This window comes from Polypterus senegalus, chromosome 14, assembly GCF_016835505.1.
Source record: "Polypterus senegalus isolate Bchr_013 chromosome 14, ASM1683550v1, whole genome shotgun sequence".
In the NCBI taxonomy this organism is placed as follows: domain Eukaryota; kingdom Metazoa; phylum Chordata; class Cladistia; order Polypteriformes; family Polypteridae; genus Polypterus; species Polypterus senegalus.
The window spans coordinates 43,490,754-43,514,537 of NC_053167.1; the positions used below are offsets into that span (position 1 = coordinate 43,490,754).

Sequence of the window (23,784 nt, forward strand, 5' to 3'; positions counted from 1 at the left end):
TTTCTATACCCCATTCTATGTTACATTCTGTTAATTTGCTATAATTGGGCAGATCCTAATTGTACAATTCAAATGATGTGTTTACTATGCTTCTTATTAGAGTAATGAATAGGTTCCATTCTATACTATTATATTTTTATAGGATAATTTTGATCCCCTTGATTCACTGAATTAAGAACTCCATTTTGTCTAGGGAGACACAGTGCCCAACTATTTAGTCCTAGTACCTTGTGAATACTGACTTCGAATCGTATACTCATTCACTGTTTTGTATTTTACATTGCTTTTGCCTGTACTTCCGACTTTCTCACTGGCCAGAGAATTACATGTGAGGTTAATTGGTAACTCATATAGTGTGTTTATGAGTGGATGATGTTTATATTGCTTGGAATGGCTCCAGCGCATGCATGACCCTGAATTGGATTAAGCAGGTTTATGAAAGTTATAATTTATATTCTTACCTGCCAGGATGAGGCTGTCAGTGATTCTGCCTTTACAAAATGTATATATTTGCTCTGTGTGTACAGTCTGCAATATCTGCAGATGTTACAATGGTATAGAATCTATAATTACAAACAATAAAAGTAGAATAGTTCTTGAGTGTTTTGTCAAGTCTTTTTTGGGTGTAAGTGTAATAACTTGTCCTACATCCTCCACCTCTTTAATTCTAGTCTATTTTAACTGCAATGTAGAAGCTGCTTAAAGGTTACCACTGCTTGAATGAAGTACTGTAGCTGTAGCTCGTTAAATCTTCCCATGTAAATATTGACACTCAAAGATGGCAAGATTTTCATGAAATAAAGAACACATTTTTACAAATACTTCAAAAATTTGTTGATGTGAAAGACACATTCTGGATAAAATCTTGCAAACCAGCTGTATGTTACTCTGAACTGGATCAGCAGGTTAAAAATTCAATGGATGAATTATTTATCAAAGGTCAAAATCAATGGTAACCTGTAATAATTTGCTTACTAATGAAAATTTGATCCACTCTCACATCCTACAATATAGAAACAATACATTACTACAAGGAAGAAACCATTCAAACTATCTTAGCTAATAATTCAGATTACCCGCTACCACTGTCCAGGCACTTTTAAAAGGCACCAGTAGTATTTGCTGTGGAAGGAAGAATGAGCGCAGTTTCAAAATTTTGAGGCACCAACACAGTAACCCCCATTTAAGTAAATCAAAATGAAGGATTTTACAAAGTAAGCACACAGCCACTGCCATTAACAAATAAGGAAGCTCTTTGACTCTAAATAACTCTTTTGTATTTCTCTCACAACTGAGTCTAAATAAAAGGTGCTGAGTTCTGTTGGGCTGCTGTACATATACGTTCAGGCAAAGAAGCATGGGGCTTGGGAGGCCTGGGGGGAGTGGATCAGGCATCCTATGACTGTGATCCTTCAGAGCTGCAGATGTAAAGGTTGTTAGAGACAGTGTCCCCTCTTTTCTCATGGTTGCATTGCTTCCCCTGTTGGAGTTTTAAAGGCACCCTAAAAGTAAGTACGTGTGAGGCTATGCTTCCTAACTTTCCTTTATAATGCACTTTCACTGATCTTTGACCAGTTCTGACTGAAAAGCACTCTTTGATCTATCCATTTTCAAATCTGCTTAATCCAGTTGAGGATCATGGGATACACCAACTCTCCTGTCATGTGCTGAAGGGAAATATTGTCATCAATTTCCACCCTCCAGAGTTATATGGCCTAAAGCACTATTAAATGTACAGGCACATTTCTAAACTAGCTATATTGTATTGTTAACTAGATTGCTTTTTATGGTCACTAGACTAAGTGATAAAGAGAAGAAGAAACATCACACTTAGTTTAAAGAATAACTGATGGACCTGGTAAATGTCCTTGATCATGACCAAGGGCAGAGCGGTAGCTCTGAGGCTAAGGATCTGTGCTGGTATCCCAAAGGTTGCCGGTTAGAATCCCTGTCACTGCCAAAAGATATCCTACTCTGCTGGGCCCTTGAGCAAGGCCCTTAACCTTCAGTTGCTCCAGGGGCGCTGTACAATGGCTGACCCTGCGCTCTGACCCCAAGTGGTATACAAAACCTAACAAATTCCTAATATGAAAAATTGTATAAGGTGAAATAAAGAACAAAAATGAGGCAAAAATAGCATTATCATGTACCCGAATGACAATGAACATGCATACCAGTAATATTTCTTTGATGACACATTATTATTAGTATGTTTCTTTTTATGTTTGGTTCCACCATAAAAAGCAGTTTTAGATTAAGTATGTGCTGAATGAATAAAGCAAACTCTTTTCCCTGGTCTTGTTTAATATTTCAGGCACTGGCGGGTATAAATGACCTAAGATTACTTCTTTGACTTTTAAATCAAGTAATCAACGCTTCGAGTTTTTGAGAATTTTCTGTTTTTTAGTTTTGCCAGTTTTTATATTTCCGCGTTGTTTTGGATGGGTGAATGAATGATAGGATGGAGAGTGCCGCGCGTCCATAGACACAAGCTGTTAGTCCGTCAGTTATTAAAACCGCTAAATCCAATTTCCTGCCTCGAGCCCTTAAGTGTGTAATGCCAGACATCGAACTGCATAAGACAGGGAGATAGTCCAAAACACAGAGAGAACGACGGCTTCCTTACAAAGACTTATAAGTACAACTCTACTTTGCATTGGCCACACCCCCAGCCAATCACTTTCTGCGGGTGGGACCATCAGCAAAGCCGGGCAAAATCTGTTTTGTTTAAAGCTCTTTACTTTCATTTAGAGAATGGCGGCTGCCTTGTGCAGTTCGCGGAGTGCGCTGAGTAACAATCCAGGAAGTAAAGCACCCAAAGACCAACGGAAAACCCGGGATTCCAAGCGACGGCAGGCTGCTCTCTCCTTCCTAAGCAACATCTCTCTGGATGGGCGACCCTTGTATCAGTTGAGCAACGGAAACCCGCTCTCGAGACAGGCCGATGTTAACGATCAGGAAAGGGGGACAGCAGTTGAGGCTGCTGGTCCCCAGTCTTCCACGGCCGCGTCTGGAAACCCCCTCTGCTTAACCCCATTAGTCAGCGGCTTGCCCTCCACTCCGACGCCGAGGCCTGCCCAGTCTAACGAACCTCCACTTCTGGTGCTCCCCAAAGACAGCTTATTAGGGAAGGAGGTATTTTTGGAAACGGGCCTTTTGACACAGACAGGAGCCCTGTTGTCTCCACAGAGCGCACCGCTGCACCCCCCTCAAGTTGGCAGCAGCACAAAGCCACAGACACACCTCTGCAACTCCCTGGGTCTCGAAACCTTCAGGCAAAGGTGAGTACGGTGATCGCTGAAATACAATTCGAAAAGCTGGGGACATTTGCTGATCCTTAGCACGAAAGTATTAGTCATTAAGAAACCTGCTTTTATGGTGACAGTGGCAGCTGAAGTTTCACGGACAGTCTTTCCGTCCTGTAATCTTGATAGTATGTCTATAAACCCCTTTAAGATCCAGTAAAAGCTTGACGTTAATCCTACATCAACCAGAGTGGCGTCTTCCGGGTTCATCGTTACAACTGAGCTTTTTGTTAATGTAAAGTTTCTGTTCTAGCCATAGTTTGAGATGGATATTCAATCGCGGAATTCTATAAAGAGTCACTTAGCGATCAGTGGTCAAGTTAAGTTTTAAACAGTGTAATTTATTGTTAAGTTCATGGAATAACTACATTTAATAAGCCGATCATATTCACTTAATATTCAACCTCTCTAAACAATGACTAGAAAAAGTGGAGTATCTGTGTACTGCTAACTAAATTGCAATTTAAATGACAAGTAGGTACATACAATCGGCAGGGATTGGCTCTCCTACTATCGTGACTCGGGTATTAAACAGAGTAGAATCCATCATTCTTTCATATGGTGACTTTATACATCACACACCAACAGAAAGCAGTCTGCAAAAAGCAGAAAAAATACATTATCAACCCAAAAAGAGCAGATTAAATGGGCTTAACAGTAGAAACGTTTACAATACTATTGAAATACATATAAAATTACTCGTAACACCGCTTCCATCCAAGGTCAAGATTTGCAAAAAAAAGTCTTAATTCGTGCCAGTCACCCTAATTTGTGATGTTCATAAAGGTAGTGGTACATAATAAGCAAGAATAGTTGTTTCAGATATTTGAAATATTAATATGTGTGCTTCAACTTGAATGTTTAAAAGTCTAATATTATCGATTGTAACAGACATTTGTCGTTATTCACCCTCTGATAGAGGTCCATTGAGGGCAAAATCTATAAAAGATAAAAAACAAAGTCATATTTGTAGTCATTCACTTTGAAATATTCTAAAATAAGTGTATTTTAGTGGGCTAGGGCCACTGTCAAAGAAAATAATCAAGTATCAAAAATATTAATTTCATTATCAGCAACCTCAAAATAGCATAATATGACACTCCACATGTGTATATTACCAATCCCCATTTTTTCAAAGTTTTTTGAAAAGGAGTAACTTTGACCCTTCCACCCCCAACCTCCCCTCCACTAGGGGCTGCACCCTTGGTGTCGTTGATGTGACATGTACAAGTTAAAGTGTTTCTGTTCATTTTTGCCAAAGTCAGTGATTGCTTTATTCTTTATTATAAGGGTGTGATTTCCTGGTCTACCGATAATTAACAATATTAATAATAATCAAATTGTATAAATAAGTTAATAAATAACAATAAGTTAACCCAAAAAGTAATTTTCAACTAATGCAAATTGCTTCTCTGAATAAATAAATTAGAAAATTGCAGCTAAAATGATCTACCATAACTTAGTGACAGAGCTAAATGCAGCTGCATATTCAAATGACATCCATTCTTTGCAGGTTTACAACTAAGTTTTGTTTTTTAAACTCTTTAAATTAAACTGCATACAGACAAAGTTCTGGTTGCATTACTATCTGAACCCAAAACTGTGATATAGTTTACATGCCTGTGGCAAATCAATGTAAAGTTAAAGTTGACAGCCCTTGCTAAAAGTATATGATGTTGTTGGGCCACCGTTATTGCTTATGGGAAAAAAGCTCTAGCTTTTGACAGTTGAGCCTTGTAGGCTATTAATTGCCATGGCGGGAGATAATGGTTGTTGTACTTGTCATTTGCATGAGTGATTTTCTGCACAAAATGCAGTTCACAAATGGCCTCAAAATTAGTTTTTGGAGTCCAGAGGGTCTGTAATATGGGAACCTCAAAAAAGCTTGCTTAACTACACATCAAAATGAGTTGAACATATGTGGAGTCGCTTTCCTGTGCTGATGAGTTAGTAGGCACTGGACAAAACAACTGAAATAAATGTTCCCAAATAATTTTTATGAACACAATAAAAATATCACATTGGAGTGGACTGACCAAAATAGTTGACTAGTAGCATACAAGATTCTGAATCAGTACAGACAGACAGATAGAAAGAAACTATCTATTGCAGGATTACAGCAGCAGACCAAAAAAGGAACAACTACGCATATAACAAGAATTATAATAACCATAAGTATACTAACAAATACACATATAACAAGAATTATCTCTAAGTAATTATAACCAAGTGTAGGTACTAAGTGTTAAGGCATTAGAATTGCACATACTGTACTTCAAAGTTTCAATTTCACAGTACAGGACGTCCATCATTGGCACACTATTTTGCACATAGCACCATTGATTAAGATGTCTGCTATACCAGTTCAGTACCATTCAGCAAATGGAGAATATTACCTCCTTAGCCAAGAAACATCCTTACATAGTGCTCCTTGGAGCAACGCATATGCCTCAGGCTATTATGCACGCCAAGGCATTTATATATCATCATCACCTACACATCTTCACCATCAGTGAGAACTGGGAGCAGAATGGGCTTGACCCTTCTGAAGCCTACAATTATCAGTATGGTAGATTCGTAACATTCTAGTATAAGGTAAAATAAGCATGGCTATTATTGATATGAAGCATAGATGAGAAAGTGAGCTTTAGACAAGAACGGTATTAGAAGCTCATTTATGTGTCTGATTAGATGATGCAGAGATTGGAAATGAGAACACTAAGTCAGCATTTGTCAAGATCAGCATTATGAGACTTTTCCACATTAAAGACCAGCATCACAAGATATGCAGTTTCTCTTTGGTTCATGAAAGTTAATGTAAATTTGATGAAGAGTCAGCCTTAACAATTTTGTAAGCTATTAGCATAGTCTTGAAGATGTGTTAGTTACAGTCATGTCCACAAGTATTTGGATAGTAACAGTTTTTCATAATTTTGGCTCTGTACGCCACCACAGTGGATTTGAAATAAAGCAATCATTTTGTGATTGAAGTGCAGACTTCCAGCTTTAATTTAAGGGGTTTACCAGAAACATTATGTGTGCCATTTAGTAATAACAGTCATTTTTCTGCAAACCCCCCCCTCCCCTTTCCAGGGGCTCAAAGGTATTTGGACACTTGACTAATAAGCTGTTCCATAGTCAGATGGGAGCAGTTCTCTTATTATTTCATTAACTATTAAGCAAGTAAACTGTGAACTCTCAATATGAGAACCAAAGAGCTGCGCCTGCAAGTAAAAACAAGCCATCATTACACCGAGAAAACAAACCAAACCCATTGGAGTGATGGCAGAAACACATAGAATGGTCAATTCAACAATTTGGTAAATTCTTAGAAAGAAGGAACACACTGGTGAACTCGGCAAATCATAAGGTCTGGAAAACCACAGAAGACATCTATCCTGGATGATTGCAGAATTCCGTCCTTGATGAAAAGAACCCCTTCACAACATTTAGCCAAACCAACAGCACTCTTCGGGAGGTAGGCCTATCATTGCCAATGTCTAAAATCAAGAAAAGACTTCATGAAAGTAAAGACAGAGTTTACCACAAAGTGTAAACCACTGGTAAACCTCAAGCATTGGAAAGACAGATTAAACTTTGGCAGAAAACATTTTTTAAACGCTTATCCTGTTCTGGAACAATTTTCTTTGGACAGTGGTAACTAAGATCAATATTGACCAGAATGCTTCAAAGAGAAGAGTATGGAGATGCATCGTCTGTGAAACATAGTGGAGGCAGTTTTATGGCAGAATCGTGCATGGCTGAGAATGGAAGTCAGTCACCAGTTTTTATTGATGATATGATTGTTGGCATAAGTCGCAGGATGAATTCTGAAGTGTATAGGGCTGTACTATCTGCTGAGAATAATCCAAATGCTGCAAAACTGATAGGATTACACATCACAGTACAGACGGACAATGAGCCAAAACATACTCCGAAAGCAAACCAAGTGGTTTTCAAGGCAGGGAAGTGGAATATATTTCTGTGGCCAAGTCTGTCAACTGACTTCAACCCAATTGGACATGCATTTTACTTGCTGAAGACAAAACTGACAGCTGTAAGTCTAATGAACAAGCAGCAACTGAAGATGACTGCAGTAAAGGCCTGGCAAAGCATCAGTAGGGTTAGAACCCCTCACTTGTGGTATACTCACACAGGCAATTTGTTCCTTGCCCGAGCATGTTTTTCTGCATGTAATCCCGCAAATTCTAGTTTGTTTGACTAGTGTTATTGCTCTGTGCTGTGTCAAACATACCATGCCCTGGCCCACTTGGAAAAGGTTCAGTAGCTACAATTCAGTAGCATTCAGGAACAGTGTGATCATTAAACGTGCCCAAGCACGGAAAACAGACATGGTGGCAAATGATGCAACAAGTCAGAGTGCAATTATCATTTTATTCAATACCATTTGAATTAAAAATAGGTTTTTCTGTCACCTTACGTATGAATATTAATAGTAGTTGGCAAGAAAATCTGCAGATTCCTCTGTTGACGCCATTTGTCTCCATAAAAATCTTCTCATACATGCAGAATCCTGAGCTGTATACTCAATAAAATTATAAAAGGTTAAAGCGTTATCATGCCCTACATGCCTCCCAAGAACCCACAAAATAAGGAAAATCATTTTGACATGTATGTTGTCCACTCCTTGGTCAGATCTTGTTTTGGCTTTACAAAAGGTTGCATGGTCAATGAGAAAACGTGCCCTGGCCCAGAACATTAAGAGCAATGTGAGTGCAGCCAAGCGAGGGAGTAAGAAGGTGGGACAGTCATACTTGGGCACATTATGGAACAAATATGCCTAGTGTGAGTACACCCTTAGAGATGGCCATGGGTTCCAGACTTCAGGGAGTTTTTGGGCTATGTGGTCATGCAGGAAAATGTCTTTCATTCCTAAACAGCTCATACGATATTTTTGGTATATCTCTTAAATTAAAGCTGAATGTCTACACTTCAATCACTTAATGACTGCTTTATTACAGATCTGTTGTGGTGGCATACAGAGTGAAAATTATGAAAATTGTCACTGTTCAAGTACTTATGGACCTGACTATATAAGCTAAAGTAGTTGAAGGATGCTATAGTATTTGTATTTGATCAGGCATGAGACTTTAGAAGAAGCAGTCCAAACATTTTGTATCTGCTAAAGCTTCACACCATTAAACCACTGAAAAGAAAGCTGCAGCAAACCAAAGGTAAAAAGGGCTTAAAATCAACCACACACATTCCTAAAATGATGAACTACAAACCTGGGGGAGCCCAATAATTAATGACATGTAAACTATTTTTAATTTATTTTTAGTGGTCTTAGGTCAAAGCATCTGTCCAAAGTATATATTTAATATTTCACTTTAGTCTGTTTCAATTGTTTTGTGTAAATAAAAATATCCATAGTGTATCATTTATACACAGAATGGTCTCTTGCAACTTGGAATCCTATCTGTGGTCCTCTACTCACCTGCTACAGTGGTTCCCTATCATTTTAATAGGTCAGGACCATTTTTATATTCATATTTTGACAGATTACAAACTGTGGTCAGTGGAATATATAGTAAAAATGGTCTTTAAGAAACTAAGATGGTGCAGTTGTATTTCTGACTACAGATGGGTTTAGTGTCAATAGAGTAAGGAGTATTACAATAATACAGATGTGTTTAGTGCCAATAGAGTAAGGAGTATTGCAATAAGAAACAGGTGTTCAGCATGATTGTCTCACAGGGAAATCATTTTGCTTACTTTTAGTTGTGTCATTACTGTTTACTTCAAATGCCACTTTTTCCAGGTGGATCTAGTCAATATTGAATTTAATTTTCTTTGTACTTCAAATAGAGAGAACTTAACATTTTGGAATTTATAGCAGAGCCTGTCAATGTGCATGCAAGATTCCCTTATAGGTAAGCCCTTAACAGTATGCATTATTTGAGAAATACTCACTGAATAGGATATTAATTAAATGAAGTTAGTCCTCTGGGAAGTTTCAAAAATGGATGTTCCATTTGAGACAGGTGGTTGGCTTAGCCACATTAAGAGCAACGTTGAACAATTTTGTGAAAAAGAAGGCATTTCCACAATTAAAATTCTTAGCATTCACATTGTGAAAGAAGCTTAGTATTTTTAAGTATTATACTGAAAATGTTTGAAAGTGCTTCTTAAAGTATTTTTTAATGCCCTCACTTTATGAATCAGATTGCTTCTTACTGCACTTTGTTTGTTTTGAGTCAACTAAAAATACCCCTTCTCTTAGTAGAATTCAGACATACAGTATGAAATGTAAGGGTGGCATATAGATCAGTAAGGCTTTCCAAGACTAATGTCACATGTGGCTGGGGCTGGTGCCTCCTCCCGACCATGAGGGGGCGACCTCCCTTGTTTTGTTAATGGCCTCGGGTAGGGGGCTTGGAAGCCCAACCCTGTAGGAGCCTGTGGCCACCGCCAGGTGGCACCCCAGTGCTTGAAGAACCCTGGAGCCCAGCACTTCCTCCACACCCGGTAGTGCTGGGAGGTAGAAGAATGGGGACACTCGGAGGGCTTCCGGGTGCGCAGCCCGCACTTCCGCCACACGGGGGTGTGTCCATGGAGGAGTGCCGGGAAGCAGCTGGAGCCCATCCGGGTTGGTATAAAAGGGGCCGCCTCCCTGCATTCGAGAGCAGAAGTCGGGTGGAAGAGGACGGAGCTGGAGAGAGGACTGGAGGCGGCCAGTAGAAAGGCACAAAGGACTGTGAGGCCTGGACTTTGGGGGATCGGTGCTGGAGGCACTGTGACGTGCACTGAACCTTTATGTAAATATTGTACAGAATAAAAGTGTGTTGGGTGAAACAACGATATCCGTCTGTCTGTGTCCAGGTCCTGTTCTACACTACATACAAATGTTCCTTTATAAGCAAGCGCTAGAAGAGGGAATAAACTTAAAAACATAATCATCAGTTTTCATCTGCTTCTTATAAAATGAGATGAAGTTGTTAAAAAAAAAAAAAAAAAAGTTCAGCATTGCCTGTTTTAGCTCAGAGATGATAATCAGTTTCTCATCCACTCCATCATGATGATAAAGCAGCGACTTAAGCAAGTTTGTTTGTCTTTATGCAGTATGCAGTCTCTGCTTTATATGAATGCTTAGTTTGGACCAATATTTATATTTCAGTAATTGCTAGGGTGTTTTGTTTTTATTTAAACAAAGTGTTTGACTAATTAATCTGTTTATTAGTAGTTTAATTGGCTTTGTTTTAATTGCCTTTAATTCAGCATGTTGGTCTTGATGTGGAATTTATTCCAGATTTTTGCCAGGTCACCAGCAGATGTTAACAACCACTTGTTTACCTGCTGTTATACACTGCATGTAAATTAAAAGGCCAGTTTAATATGTATTTAACACACAAGTAAAATATTCTCAGTTTTCTGCTTTATTTACAAGTTACAAAGGTTAAATATATAAACAATAATTATTTAAAATGCAGCTTTTACAATGCTTACATGTACATGTCTTAAATTGTCAGTAACTCTGACAATGGCTCAGCTCCTCTGCTTCCTGTTTATAAATAAAAGCGAAAGAGTGTCCCACCCAGAATGATAACTCATTATTGCTCGTCAGAGTTTTCTGAACAAATGCTTTTTGACTCCTTTGAAACAACTGAACATGAAAATAAGACTAATATTAATTAATGTTGTATACAAAATCAATTTTGTCTTGAATTGAATACTGTCTTTGTAGTTGTGTGCCAAATAAGTTTGGTTATCTACATATCAAAAAATGCACATATATAGCTCTGGAAGCAAATATACCCTTTCGGTTTGTGCGTGCCGATGATTTCCGCACGTGTTGCATTGTTCTCTGTTAGACTGCCTGCCTGCAGCCCAGAAGAGAGAGTGAGCGAGCGAGCCACATGCTGGAGGGGGAGATTGCTGCACGTGTTTGCCTGCCTATCTACCTGCCTGCCTGCCTGTCTGTGCGGGGGGTGGAGTTGGGGGGATGGTTCGCGTGCACGTACTCCAGTACATGCACGCGAACGACCCCCCCAACTCGACGCAGGCAGGCAGGCTAAGAGAGAGAGAAAGCGCGCGAGCCTGGCTGGTTCATTGAAGCAGAGCCGCTCCCTATTCATTGTTCTCAGTCAGACGTGCATGTGTTACCTGCACTCTCTTTGTGCTCTACAGTATTTCGTGTGCTTTTGCAGTTAACTATGGCTTCTAAGCAAGTGAAGAGTGCTGAGAAGAAAGTTTTGAAGAAAATTGAAATCGAAGTAAAGAAAGAAATTACAAGAGGTGGAAAAACTGTTTACGAGTTTACTCATTTACCAATTTTAGAACCCTCGTGCTTTCAAGCAGCATAATGTAAACAAAGCCAGACTGCCAGTAATGTGGAGGGCAAACACGAAAGGTTGGGTCACAAGGACTTTCTTTTTGGAATGGCTGCATGAGGCTTTCACTCCCACCAGCTAAACAGCTAAAAACACCAGAAACCAAAGAAATCACAAGAGAGAAAACCCCTGAAGAAAAACACTTCATGCCAGAACTCGACTCATGCAAGATTAGTTTTCTTGGTGGTTTTTGTATTATGGATTTTTCAAAAGTTAATTTTTCAGTTCGTAGCGTGAATTGTTGCAATGTTGCTTTTCTCTTTTTTAAAATGTTCCTTTTTTTCCGCTGTGCTTAAAACTCATTTTAAAAAAAGTGTTTACAGCGATCGGGCTGTGAGGCTATTAGCATGACCTCCTGCAATGTTTTTTGGTTGCTTGTGGTTGGTTTTTAAATTAAAGTTCGGATTTGTTCAAATGAGAGAGAGAGCCTGCCCGTGTAGCTGAGCAGGGAGACTGGGTGTTTTGTGTCAGTGTTATTCAATGTTTTTACATTAGTTTACTATTACATTGTACATTCTATAGTGTAATTAACTAAACAGTATTTATGCTTAATCTTTACATATATTTACATACAGTTTGTACGGTCTGGAACTGATTAATTGTATTTACATACAATCCTATGGGGGAAATTGCTTCGGTTTACGACCAGAGTTTTGGAACAATTTATGGTCGTGAACTGAGGTTCCACTGTACACTGAGCATCTTATTAAGAGCACCAGTTAAACAGAAGTTTTGATGCTACAATTTTAAGCAGTGGTGAGGCTTCATCTGGAGTATTGTGTACAGTTTCGATCTTCAGGCTACAAAAAGGACATAACAGCAGTAGAAAAAGTTCAGAGAAGGGCGGCTAGGCTGATTCCAGAGCTATAGGGGATGACTTGTGAAGAAAGATTAAAAGAGCAGAGATTTTTCAGGTTAAGCAAAAGAAGATTAAGCAGAGACATGATTGAAATGTTGAAAATTATGAAGGAAATCAGGACAGTGGTTTGAGGCTGTTATTTTAAAATTAATTCATCAAGAACAGTTAGAAACTTTTTAAGGGTAAATTTCGCACAAACATTAGGAAGTTTTTCTTTACACAGAGAACCGTAAACATTTAGAATGAGCTACCAAGTACTGTGGTAGACAGTAGGATTTTAGGGTCTTTTAAAACTAGACCTGAGGTTTTTTGTACAAGAATTAGGTGGATAGAACTGGCTAGCTTTGTTGGGCTGAATGGGCCTGTTTTTGTCTAGATTGTTCTAATGTTCTAAATATAGAGTGCATGTTACACTCGTACACAAGTAATAACCTGCAGAGCTGCTACATCCCATTCTCTCAAAAACCTTTAGAAATAAAAGATTCCTTGTATTCACGGCAATATTCATTTTGTTGCTATTTGGATTTTATGTACCTGAATACTGTTTTAGCACCTTTGGCTGAAAACAATAATTTTCACGAATGACTGCCACCTAGTGGCACCTTCTTCTGTAGTTAAATGTTTTAAAAGACTATTATTGTCTCATATTATCAGCTGTGTTCAAGCTTAATAGTTCCAAAATGGTTTTCCTGTCAAATGTCAGGGGCCATGAATTAAATTTATTGTCTATATGCCACCTTTGACCAGCTGTACATCCCAGATTTGTTTACCAGGATGTTGTTTATGTCTGTTTTAACACTAGAATCCTTGAAGCCTACGAAAAAACTTGCAATCCTGGGCCACCTTAAATTTCTTCACACCTCTCCATCAGCATCTTTTGTTTTGCAAATCAGCATAAGCAACAAGTGCCAGAGAATTGGCTGAAACATGGCTATCCAATGAAAATGCCATTAACAGACATTTAAGCATGAACCTTGCATTTGCAGTCTTGAAAAGAAGAACATACAAATAATAAAAAAGACTTTATGAGTAACACCCTCCGAACCCCACCTCGTCAACCCCTCTCCCCCACATCCACCTGTCCTCCCGTCCTTAATTGCTATATATTGCCTTGGGTCCCTGTAAGTCTAATCATTTTCCTCTGATGATGATTCCTGGTAGGAATCGAAAGTTTAGGAATAAAAACCTATTTTCAGATATGTAATTCATGTGCTTCCTTTGTGGATTTCCAGCTACAAATATATATGTGTTACAGTACCTGCCAAATAATACAACACATGTTTTGTCCTAATTGGGGCTCCTCAGGTATACGCACCTTTGCTTCCCCTTGCGGGGATCAGAAGTTGCTTACTTGACAGGGTGAAGATCAGAGTATTACTTTCATAGGTCTGAATTGCAATCGGATTATTTGGTTGATATGCTTCTCGCAACTGATAGGATGTGGCGGATGTTTGCTGACCAACTACAAGTGTTACCTGGTAGGTAACCATCCAAATAATCAAACTGCAAGTTGACCTATACTCTTGTGTGTGTGTGTCCTCTTTGACAGGTAGCTGCTCTTAAAAGTCATTTTTTTATTTAACATTTTGCAATTCTTTGTGATTGATTCCTTCTTATTCAAATTAATATAGTATCTGTTCACTTCTTTCTAACCTTTCCCATTATTCCGTAAGAAGGAGTTTGAGATGATTTTCTTTTGATAAATACTACTGAGAGTGTTATAGCTTTGACTGCAAATTTCTTTTTCACTAACTTCTGCATTTGACAGAGCAGCTTACATATTGAGTTTATGAAAAGCTTTGGAAATGCACACATTTTACTTATTTAATACTATATAAAAGTCACGTATTATCTGTTCTAAAAATAAAAGCAGATCCTAAATTACTAGAAAACACTAGGGAAGGGATGGAGAGTTAACTTAATTTAGATCTGTTTCAATTTCTGTGACTTTGTTCTGAACTATGGATCATTAATTATGTAAGAGGATGAGATCTCTCATGTTTCAGATAGAATACAGTGTTTCAAAGGTAACTGCTTTACATTTGGATATTTTAATATTTACAGTGTTCTCCCCAGCGTCTTTTAACTTAGTTTTAATTTAGTTGAGCGCCCAGCTGCCACCTCGCATGACATTGTGAGATGACAGACGCAGATCTAATGATTGATTGGTTATGTGGAGAAAGAATAAAGAAGGATAGGAATTGGGGGTTTTGGTACGTCAGATAGGGACAGCACGCATGCAATAAAGAAAGCCCGTTTAGAAGAACATCCATTTAATCCTGTGTTCGTGTCTCCGACCACCAGATCACGAACCCAACATTTACACAATATTTAAGTTAAACCTGTGCGATACCCATTCATACATTCAGTTTATTGGAGCCTTGTCACACCTGCCATAAAGTTCTCTACACTGAACGTACACCTGGGGACCCCTTACTGCGAGGGAGCAGCACTACCGCCACACTACCGTGCATGTTTAATACATGCTTTAATGCATTTCATCATGAAAATGATGTCAAGTATTTATCTTAGCATTGTAAATGTTCAGAGAGCAGGAATATCATTAAGTGAATGCATTCTGTGCGGCGATCCCTCCCAGTGCCTCCTCAGTGCAAGAGGAAGTCCGTTTAAGACGCGCATAGTAATTAACAACTCGGTCGGGGTACACTTAACACAGCATTTAATGTACTACATTACCTTATAATGGGGTTTGAGAAAATCTAGTAAATTAAAAATTGATTTTAAGATAAAGTTTAGTTTACAACATTCTACTTTAATGACAAAATAAACTATGAGAATAAAGTGGAAATGTCGAGAATAAAGTTGACATGTTGACTTTATTCTCATCATAAACGTAGAGATTAAAGTGGAAATGTCGAGAATAAAGTCAACATGTCGACTTTATTCTCGACATATAGTTTTTTTTTTTCTTCACTGTGGTCCTAATACGCTTCCGTAGTTTTGTTAAAGTGACCCATTTGCCATTCCTTTTTGTTCATATCTTGCACTGCCGTAGTGCAAGTGTGCACTGAATATCCAACTGGCTCTCACTTTCCCTCTCAAAAGTCTTATTCATAGGTACTTCTAATTTTTTCCAAACGTTTTACCAACATGAACAAAAAAAGTATTCAGAAACCAACACTGCTCAGTTATTTCAGAAAAGAGACGCCACAAACTAATTAAGGTGCAGCATCAACTCCTCATGTGGCAATTTCAGACAGACATTGCAGAAGCTGATCCTTCTGGGGAAATGTCTTCAGCACACACTCTGCCAATCAGTAAATCTAAGGGCCGCTTATCCGGCATAAACAAACAATGGTTTAAAGATTTTGATTAGCTAATGGCCAAAAAAATGGTATGTGGTGCTCATTGTGCATGAAATATTCGAACAAACATCCCCCAAGGAGGGAGTTAGCATGTTTACCTGAAAAGAAGGCAAAAAATGAGTTGCCACCTACAACGTTGTTTGAAAAGCTGTTGGGACACTGTAAAGAAATGGGTTGTTTCTTTTTCCAATATCTCAATGTTGGTAAAAATGCACATTACACCTCTGAAAGAATAATGCAAGAGCTGCTGGATGTCTTAGCATCAGAAATAAAATCTAACATACTGAAAAATATACACGCTGAAAATTTTTTCATTATTCTGTGTGATGAAACCGCAGACATCTCAGTTGTAAAACAATAAATTATTTACATTAAATATGTTTGCCAGGTCACTAAAGAGGTCAGAATTAGTTTTGTATCAACCTGCAATATGATTGATGGCAAAGTGGAGACTATAATCAACACATTGAGTGAGACAATGGACACTCTAGGCTTGAAAGCTGCTAATCTGGTTGGACTAGGGTCAGATGGAGCGGCTGTTATGATTGGGAAACAGAAAGGTGTGGCACAACTGCTTAAAGATAAAACATCTGGACTCTTGGTCAACTGCCTCTGTGTAAACCACCGATTGGCCCTTGCAAGTGCCCAAGCAGCAGCAGCTGCTGTACCTTATTTAACAAAACAATGACATCTTAAGGCAGCTGTTCTGTTTCTTCCAAAACTTTTCAGTTAGGATGGCTGGTTTAACGGAAATTCAAAATATTCTGAACATTTCCCAGATTAAGATGAAAATGACCAGTGACACTAGATGGCTGCCTCATGACTTTGCAGTACAGTCGCTACGACAGTGTATGATGAGTGTCATAGCTGTGCTGGAAAGAGAGGCCACTGAAGAAATGACATCACAGCTGAAGGATTAAGCAGATGTATTAAAACGTACAATTTTATTTTCACTTTGATGATGCTTTCAGACGTATTACCTTTGTTGTCCAACTTATCTAAGGCTTGGCAAAGGCAAGATGTCAATCTTATCGAAATTGAGCCAGTTTTGCTCGCCACAAGATTGTCCATCATGGAGTTGAAAGACACTCCTGGGAGATATTTTCAAAGCCTTCATCATTGTCTGGCAGAAGAATGGTCAGATCTCTAAATTGTTTATACACAGAGTGATGTAATGTCATTCATAACTGCAATATACCTAGAGACAGTTGTCAAACACCTAAATGCAAGATTCCCTGACATGCCAATTATTTCCAGCTTTTCAAAAGTTTTCAATGCAGATTCAAGCAAGCCTGCTGAAATTCTTTTCGATCATTACTCCAAAAATGGTAACCCTCCAATTTTAAAATATGAAAGTAGCAGGCAAGAATGGACAGTTGTGTCAAAAATGATCAGAAGTCAATCATACAAAGACTTCTGTCCAAAACAGATTTTACTAAAAATGGCAACATCAGAGCTCAAAGAGTCCTTTCCAAATTTAGCCAGACTAGCTCATATTGGGCTAGTGATCCCAGTAATCGTAGCTGAATGTGAAAGGGGGTTTCTGCCCTTAAAATGATCAAGACATGTTTGAGAAATCACATGAAACAAAGCACGCTACATAATCTCATGCTGATCTCCTTGGAGGGCCCAGATCCTGGAGACTTTGATTATGGGAAAGCTGCAGACAACTAGGCCTCCAGGAAGAAAAGAAGAATAAATATTTAACTGAAGACACCTTCTGCATATGCAAGTTGGCTTTGAAGAATATTTTTAAAATTTTCTTCATTAGGTTTCCCATACTTTTTTTCATTGTTTTCACTTTTCTTCCTGACAGTGACAATACTTGTGCATCTTGGATTGTCATAACAATTGTTATTTAAACTTTTTGTTAGGGTTGCAGGATCCTGAATTGGATGCTTCTTAAATTTATTAAAAATATTCTGGCACAAGTATCAAACCTTAAAAAAGGAAGTCATATTGAGCATTGGAAAATAATTAGTAATAATTAACTAATAAAAACAGTACAAATTTCCCCGTCCTGCCCCACCTGGCTACTTTTTCATGCCACCCGGCTGGAAAATATTTCTGGGGAGAACACTGATTTACACCTTATTGTTAGACATTGTAAGTAAAGATTGCTTGCAATGCCAGGAAGACAGCATTACCATCAGCTTGGACAAGTTCACCCCAGATTCCACAGATCCCTGCATCCTTCCCTACCCTCAGCAGGTGAACCACCTGTTCAATCTCAGTGAGACTGGGTGGTTCACAGGTAATTGGAGGATCAGCCACAAGAACCATGGACCCAGAGAGGTCCAACATCCTACACCGGGGATAAGCTTTAAACTAGCTTTAGGCCCAGAGGGTCACAATGGCAGTATCATCCTTAGGGCTCGTTTATACTTCACGCTCAGAATGTGTACGTGCCAGCATCATGGCTGCTAAGCCTTAGATTTATACTTGATATCACTTTCATGATGAAATGCATTGAAGTATGTAACATTTTACAGATTAATCAGTAATACTGTTTAAATAATGAATACTGTTAATAATTACACACATGGGGGTAACATGGTGGCGGAGCGTTAGCGCTACTGTCTTGCAGGGGGTCATGTTGCTGATATTCCCTGCCTGGAGTTTACATGTTTTCCTGCTGGGTTTCCACATTGTGCTCCAGTTTCCTTCCAAAGATATGCAAATTTGGTTACAGTAAAATGACGCTAGTGTATATGAGTTCTTGTATTTACCTTGCGATGAGCTGATGCCTTGTGCCCAATGCTTGCTGAAATGGACAAATCCCTGGACTGATGGATTTAATCATTACACGTCCTTTTCAGAGATATTGCGGTATGGTGTCATTGGAATTTAATTGATGTTCCAGGCAATTCACAACACAGTAGAATCGAACCTTTTCTCACCATGATATCTCACACTGCCACCTGGTGGATTCCTCCAGATTTACGTAAAGTACGCGCGCAAGTATAAATGGTCCCGTCACGTGAAATATAAGCCCAGCCTTAAGGACCATTCCATCACCGCTCTGACTGCAACTCTCCGAGGAACAGATTCAGATGTGCGTAATGCCAGCGATCCACAGCCCCTGACCTTTGGCGAAGTCAAGTAACATGGAGCCACTTTCACCATGGTTGCCAGACCCAAGGGGACCAACACAATCCTCATAGCTTGCACTGTCAGTGCCAGTGGATTCTTTGAAGTCTCCAATAACCAGATGAGTTCACTTTGCGGGCTCCTATCAGCCACTGAGCGAAGCTGCAAATAAAATGTCTTCCTCACCAAGACATCACTCACCGCAGTCTGAGCACACACTGAGACAACAGACAAGGCACCCAGAGAGTGCCTTAATCTGAATCTCATAATATGCTTGTTGAATGGAGCGATATCGGACACCATCTGAAGGCATTGATCTGCCACAGCAACAGCTACTCCCTGGGCATGACAGCCATCAGAGCAACCAGACCAAAAAAAGGTGGTCCCAGGTCTACGCACCTCAGAGAGTACCACCACTGAAATGCAGATTTTATGAAGCTTCTCCAACAATAGGGAAGGATGATCATCATGCTGGAGAGATAAGATGTTCCATGTGCCTACCCAGATGGGCCATCTCAAGTTTGGACCCAAGTGCTGCTGTGCAGCGGGAGACACCTCAGCCCCACACCACTTCTGATCCCTAACAGGCCCGAGGTTTGACTCTTCTGGGGATGAGAATCCCAAGGTCTTTTCCCCCATCCCCTTCATAATGTAAGCCGCGCATTGTGGAAGCTGCAGCAGAGGTACTCCCTTCGGAAAGCAGAAAGGAGTCCTGTCTGCACTTTCGGGCATCATCCCAGCTGACTGGAAAACGGGACTTGTTGTCCCTGTCTGGAAAGGGAAGAATCCAGGCAGTAGCTTGGATTGCGGCAACTATAGGGGGATAACACTGCTCTTGGTGCTGGGTAAGGTCCTTGCAAGGGTCATCCGCAATAGAATCTGTGATCACTTGCTCACATACCAGCGATTGGAGCAGTCTGGTTTTACGCGTAAGAAGTCTACCATTGACAACATCCCTGCCCTGAGGGTTTCTTTCACTGATCTTGACTTTGTCGATGAAGCTGTGATCTTCGTGGAATCAATGGAGGTTCTGATCTGGGCTCTCAAGAGACTGTGTCTGGGCTTGTGAGTGTCCTGGATACAAAAACAGATCTAGGCTGTCTGTCTGCGGAGAGAATGTCAGCCTCTTTGAGAGGTCTGCTTACTTCAGCCGCAACATTCATGTCTCTGGTGACTCTTCCTATGAAGTCAGTAAATGGATTGGGAGAGCATGGGTGGATCATGAGGTTGCTGGAAAGGGGTGTATTTTGCTCCTATATCTTTGCAAAGGTCCAAGTCTTTAGAATCCTGGTGCCTCCTGTTTTGTTATATAGTTATGAGAAATGGACACTATCCAGTGAACTGAGATAAAGACTGGATTCCTTCAGTACTGTATCTCTTCAAAATCCTAGGGTACCACTAGTTTAAGTTTGTGTCAAATGGGCATTTGCTCACAGAGGCCCAAATGAGGCACATTACATGCATTGTGAGTGAGTGTCCGTTACGTCACTACTGTTATGTGGTGCGATTTTCAGAGGTTGATCTGGCTCACAGGATTCTCATTGTTGAGGCCCTGTACGGCTGGACCATGCCAAGGGGACACCCATATAACACCTGGCTGCGGTAGATAGATGGTCATTTCTGGGGGTGTGACTTGACTACATGTCTGCCTAGAGGGTTGCCAAGCAGGATCCTGAGCTGTTACCTCGTGCTGGTGGGTGCAAAAACATGCTGTACTAGTGCATGCTCCCCAACCTGACCTGATTGTTAGACATCAGAACCTTAGATTCTCAAGGGACAAATAAAGTATAGCAATAAAATTGAAACTGAACTCTTTTGTATTTGTTTGCTAAACATGACATCCACTTAAAAATGTGTTACGAAAATTAGTTCTCAGTAGACAATCACATACTTCTTACCCAAAGTTAATATTAGTAGCACAGTAAAAAGTCAATTTCTTTCATGTATGAAGGACAAATGCCCCCAAAAAAAGTTAAACAAAAATCTGCATAATAAATAGTATTTCCAAACCCACGCAATCTAATTAGCAATCACTGTTCTGCTTTTCTTCCCTGTCAGTTAAGTTAATCAAATTGGTTAAAGCACAGTAAGCATTGCAAATGGAATCATGGGGTTTTCTTTATGAATTTTAATCTTATGTTGCTGTAACTAAAACCAGAATCTGTTGTTCTGTGTTCTCTCTCAAGCTGTAAACAATTTCTGCCATGTTTTGCTGATTTTTACCTCCTGTTATTGGTTTATTTTTAGTTACATTTTCATTTCATATATAACTAAAACTTGTTTTAAACCGTTCTGTAGTATATTTTAGTTCATGTATGCCTTGCTATTGTCTGCTTCATATTTTTTTACTTAAAAAAACCCAGAAAATTTCAATGGCATACTGTTCAGTGAAACAAATAATAATATAACAGATAACAACTATTTACTTCATAATCAATACAGAGCAATGTAAATGAGAAATAGAAATACAAAGGGAAAAAAGCAAACTGCTTTGGCCCACTTCATTCTGTATAGTAAGCTGTTTTTGCAGAATGCATGGGTATACAGTAACATATATCAGTGCTTTATTTTCTACATTGATCTGTTACTAATGCATTAACAGAAGGCGAATGACCTATTTACTAACTTAACGCATCAGTTAACATTAATCCTAGCTTTTGATATAAAGCTGTATCTTGTTGATCTTGTGATTAAAGTATTTAAGCTGTTCCATGGTGACTCCTTTTTACCACCTAATTTGATTTATCTCATACAGCTGTTGTTTGAAGGAAATAATTTTGTCTGATTGTTGAATCAGTTTTGTGTTTGTAAAAGAGACAAATATGTAATGTTCTGTCTTTGAATCTGCTGTGATTAGGATGAACCATAATGTGCTCTAAAGCCATTATAAAGCCTTATACAAATGCGTTGTTGCAGGATTTTATAGATTTGAAACTAATAGGATTTTTCACGTTCTTTAATAATATTCTCATTTTTGTAAAGCAGTAGTGTTTGCAGATAATTTAATATTTTGCTGTGCTGTAGAGCTCAGTGGATTTAACAGCTAGCACTCTGTCTTTATTGTGTTCCGATTTTCTTCCCATTCAGTGTAGCTAATGAAATTGGATAATGTTCTTTGTACCAGAAGACACTTTTTGAATGGAAATATAAGGAACAATGTTGTTTTACATTGAAACATTTATTTTCTTTAATTGGTGGTTTGTGTTAGTTGCGTAACTTTTTATATTCAAAATACCTGCAATTGTTCCGATTTGGCACCCTGATGCAAAATTTGCAGAAATTCAATTTTTTAAATTCAAAGTCTTATATGTGCTAGCACACTGATTTTTCTAAGTCTAAAAATTTAATATTGATGGAAGCTATATTATAGCCAACATTTGTTGCTTTTTGTGTTCACTGTGTGGAACTTAGTACTCAGTATGACACCTAGTCCTATAATCTTAATCACCATCTGACAAGTACAGTGAACCCTCGTTTATCACGGTTAATCCGTTCCAGACTCTACCGTGATAAATGAATTTTTGCGAAGTAGGATTCTTTATTTATAAATCGGATATTTTCGCAGTTAGAGTATAGAAAACCTGTTTACGACCTTCTAAATAAATTTTTTAACATTATTAGAGCCCTCTAGACATGAAATAACACACTTTAGTCACCATTACAATCGGATTACCCAATATATTAGACAAAATAATAGAAAATAAGACATATTAGACGTTACAAATATATTACTAGGCGCACTCGCCTTTTAAGGCGACCGACTTTTATCCTCAATTTTTGTGCGCTCCATGTGTACATCAGGCATCAAAGTGTAGGGAATGAGAACATCAAAGTGCCCATTCATAACATCTCCCGAAAACCTACGTTTTTTTTTATCCCCTCAAGTGCCTGTCCAAAGTCGTACAATGTCAGCCCGAATCTGTACCGCTTAAGACGGAGTTTCAGGCACTAAATAAGCTATAGATGAGAATAAGCAAGCACCATCTCCCCTGATATTTACTATGCGGTGAGGCATTTGTACTCCATCAACATGAATTATTTCCAGAGACATAATTTTGTCTATTTTTCCAGCGCATCACGCACAAAAGCAAGGGAACGATGAGAGCACCAGAACTCTGCTCACATCGCGTTGCTTCGTACCTCAAGCCGCAAGTAGTAAGTCTGTAATGAGCAGAATACCGCTACTCTTTGCAGTCACGGGACGGAAGGACAATCCCAAACACTTTTTTATAGTAGATTATTGTACTGTACATTTAATTGCACACAACCACTAACCTATAAAGGCACGACCTCAGTAAGAGAGTCTTCAGAGGTGGTGCAGTATCTTCAGCAGGTGCGTTGTTGTCTTCAGTGAAGAAGTACTAGGCAGTGGGTGTCTGGGTGCGCGGCTGAAGAACATCTTGATAGGCAGTTGCTGCCGCTGTCTTTTCATATGCGTGAGGAGGCTTTTGTGGGGTATTGCCATCTTTAATCATATCCAAGAGTTTCACCTTCTCCTGGATAGTAAGCATCTTCCTCCAGCGCTTAGTTTTATTGTCAGAAGGCTTAGAAAAAGCAGCACGTTTAGGAGCCATCGTAGGGCTTAGATAAAAGTTCTCAGAAAGCGCATGTGTAGTGACATAAGCGTGTATGAGAAAAAAATTGCGATAGAGTGAAGCCGCGAAAGTCGAAGCGTGATATAGCAAGGGATCACTGTATTTGCTGTTCGCTGCTTATATTGTAAATAGTGATCAAATTAATTTTTTATATACAACCAAATGTAACTCCTAGCCTCTTTCTAAATGTTTTTTTAGACGTGCATCATACATTGATACGTATCATTTGAAAAAATACGTCTGCTCTTGTAAAAATCA

At 39.1% G+C, this 23,784-nt stretch overlaps 1 protein-coding gene across 1 annotated transcript in view; it reads left to right on the top strand.

Annotated features, from left to right (window-relative positions):
* Positions 1-2,753: 2,753 nt before the first annotated feature.
* Positions 2,754-23,784, top strand: part of cables2b (Cdk5 and Abl enzyme substrate 2b) — a 61,205-nt gene continuing 40,174 nt past the window's right edge. Inside the window, exon 1 of the mRNA XM_039735537.1 lies at positions 2,754-3,281. Coding sequence (XP_039591471.1) covers positions 2,755-3,281 — 527 coding nt within the window. The 5' untranslated portion in view covers position 2,754. The remainder of the gene's footprint in view (positions 3,282-23,784) is intronic.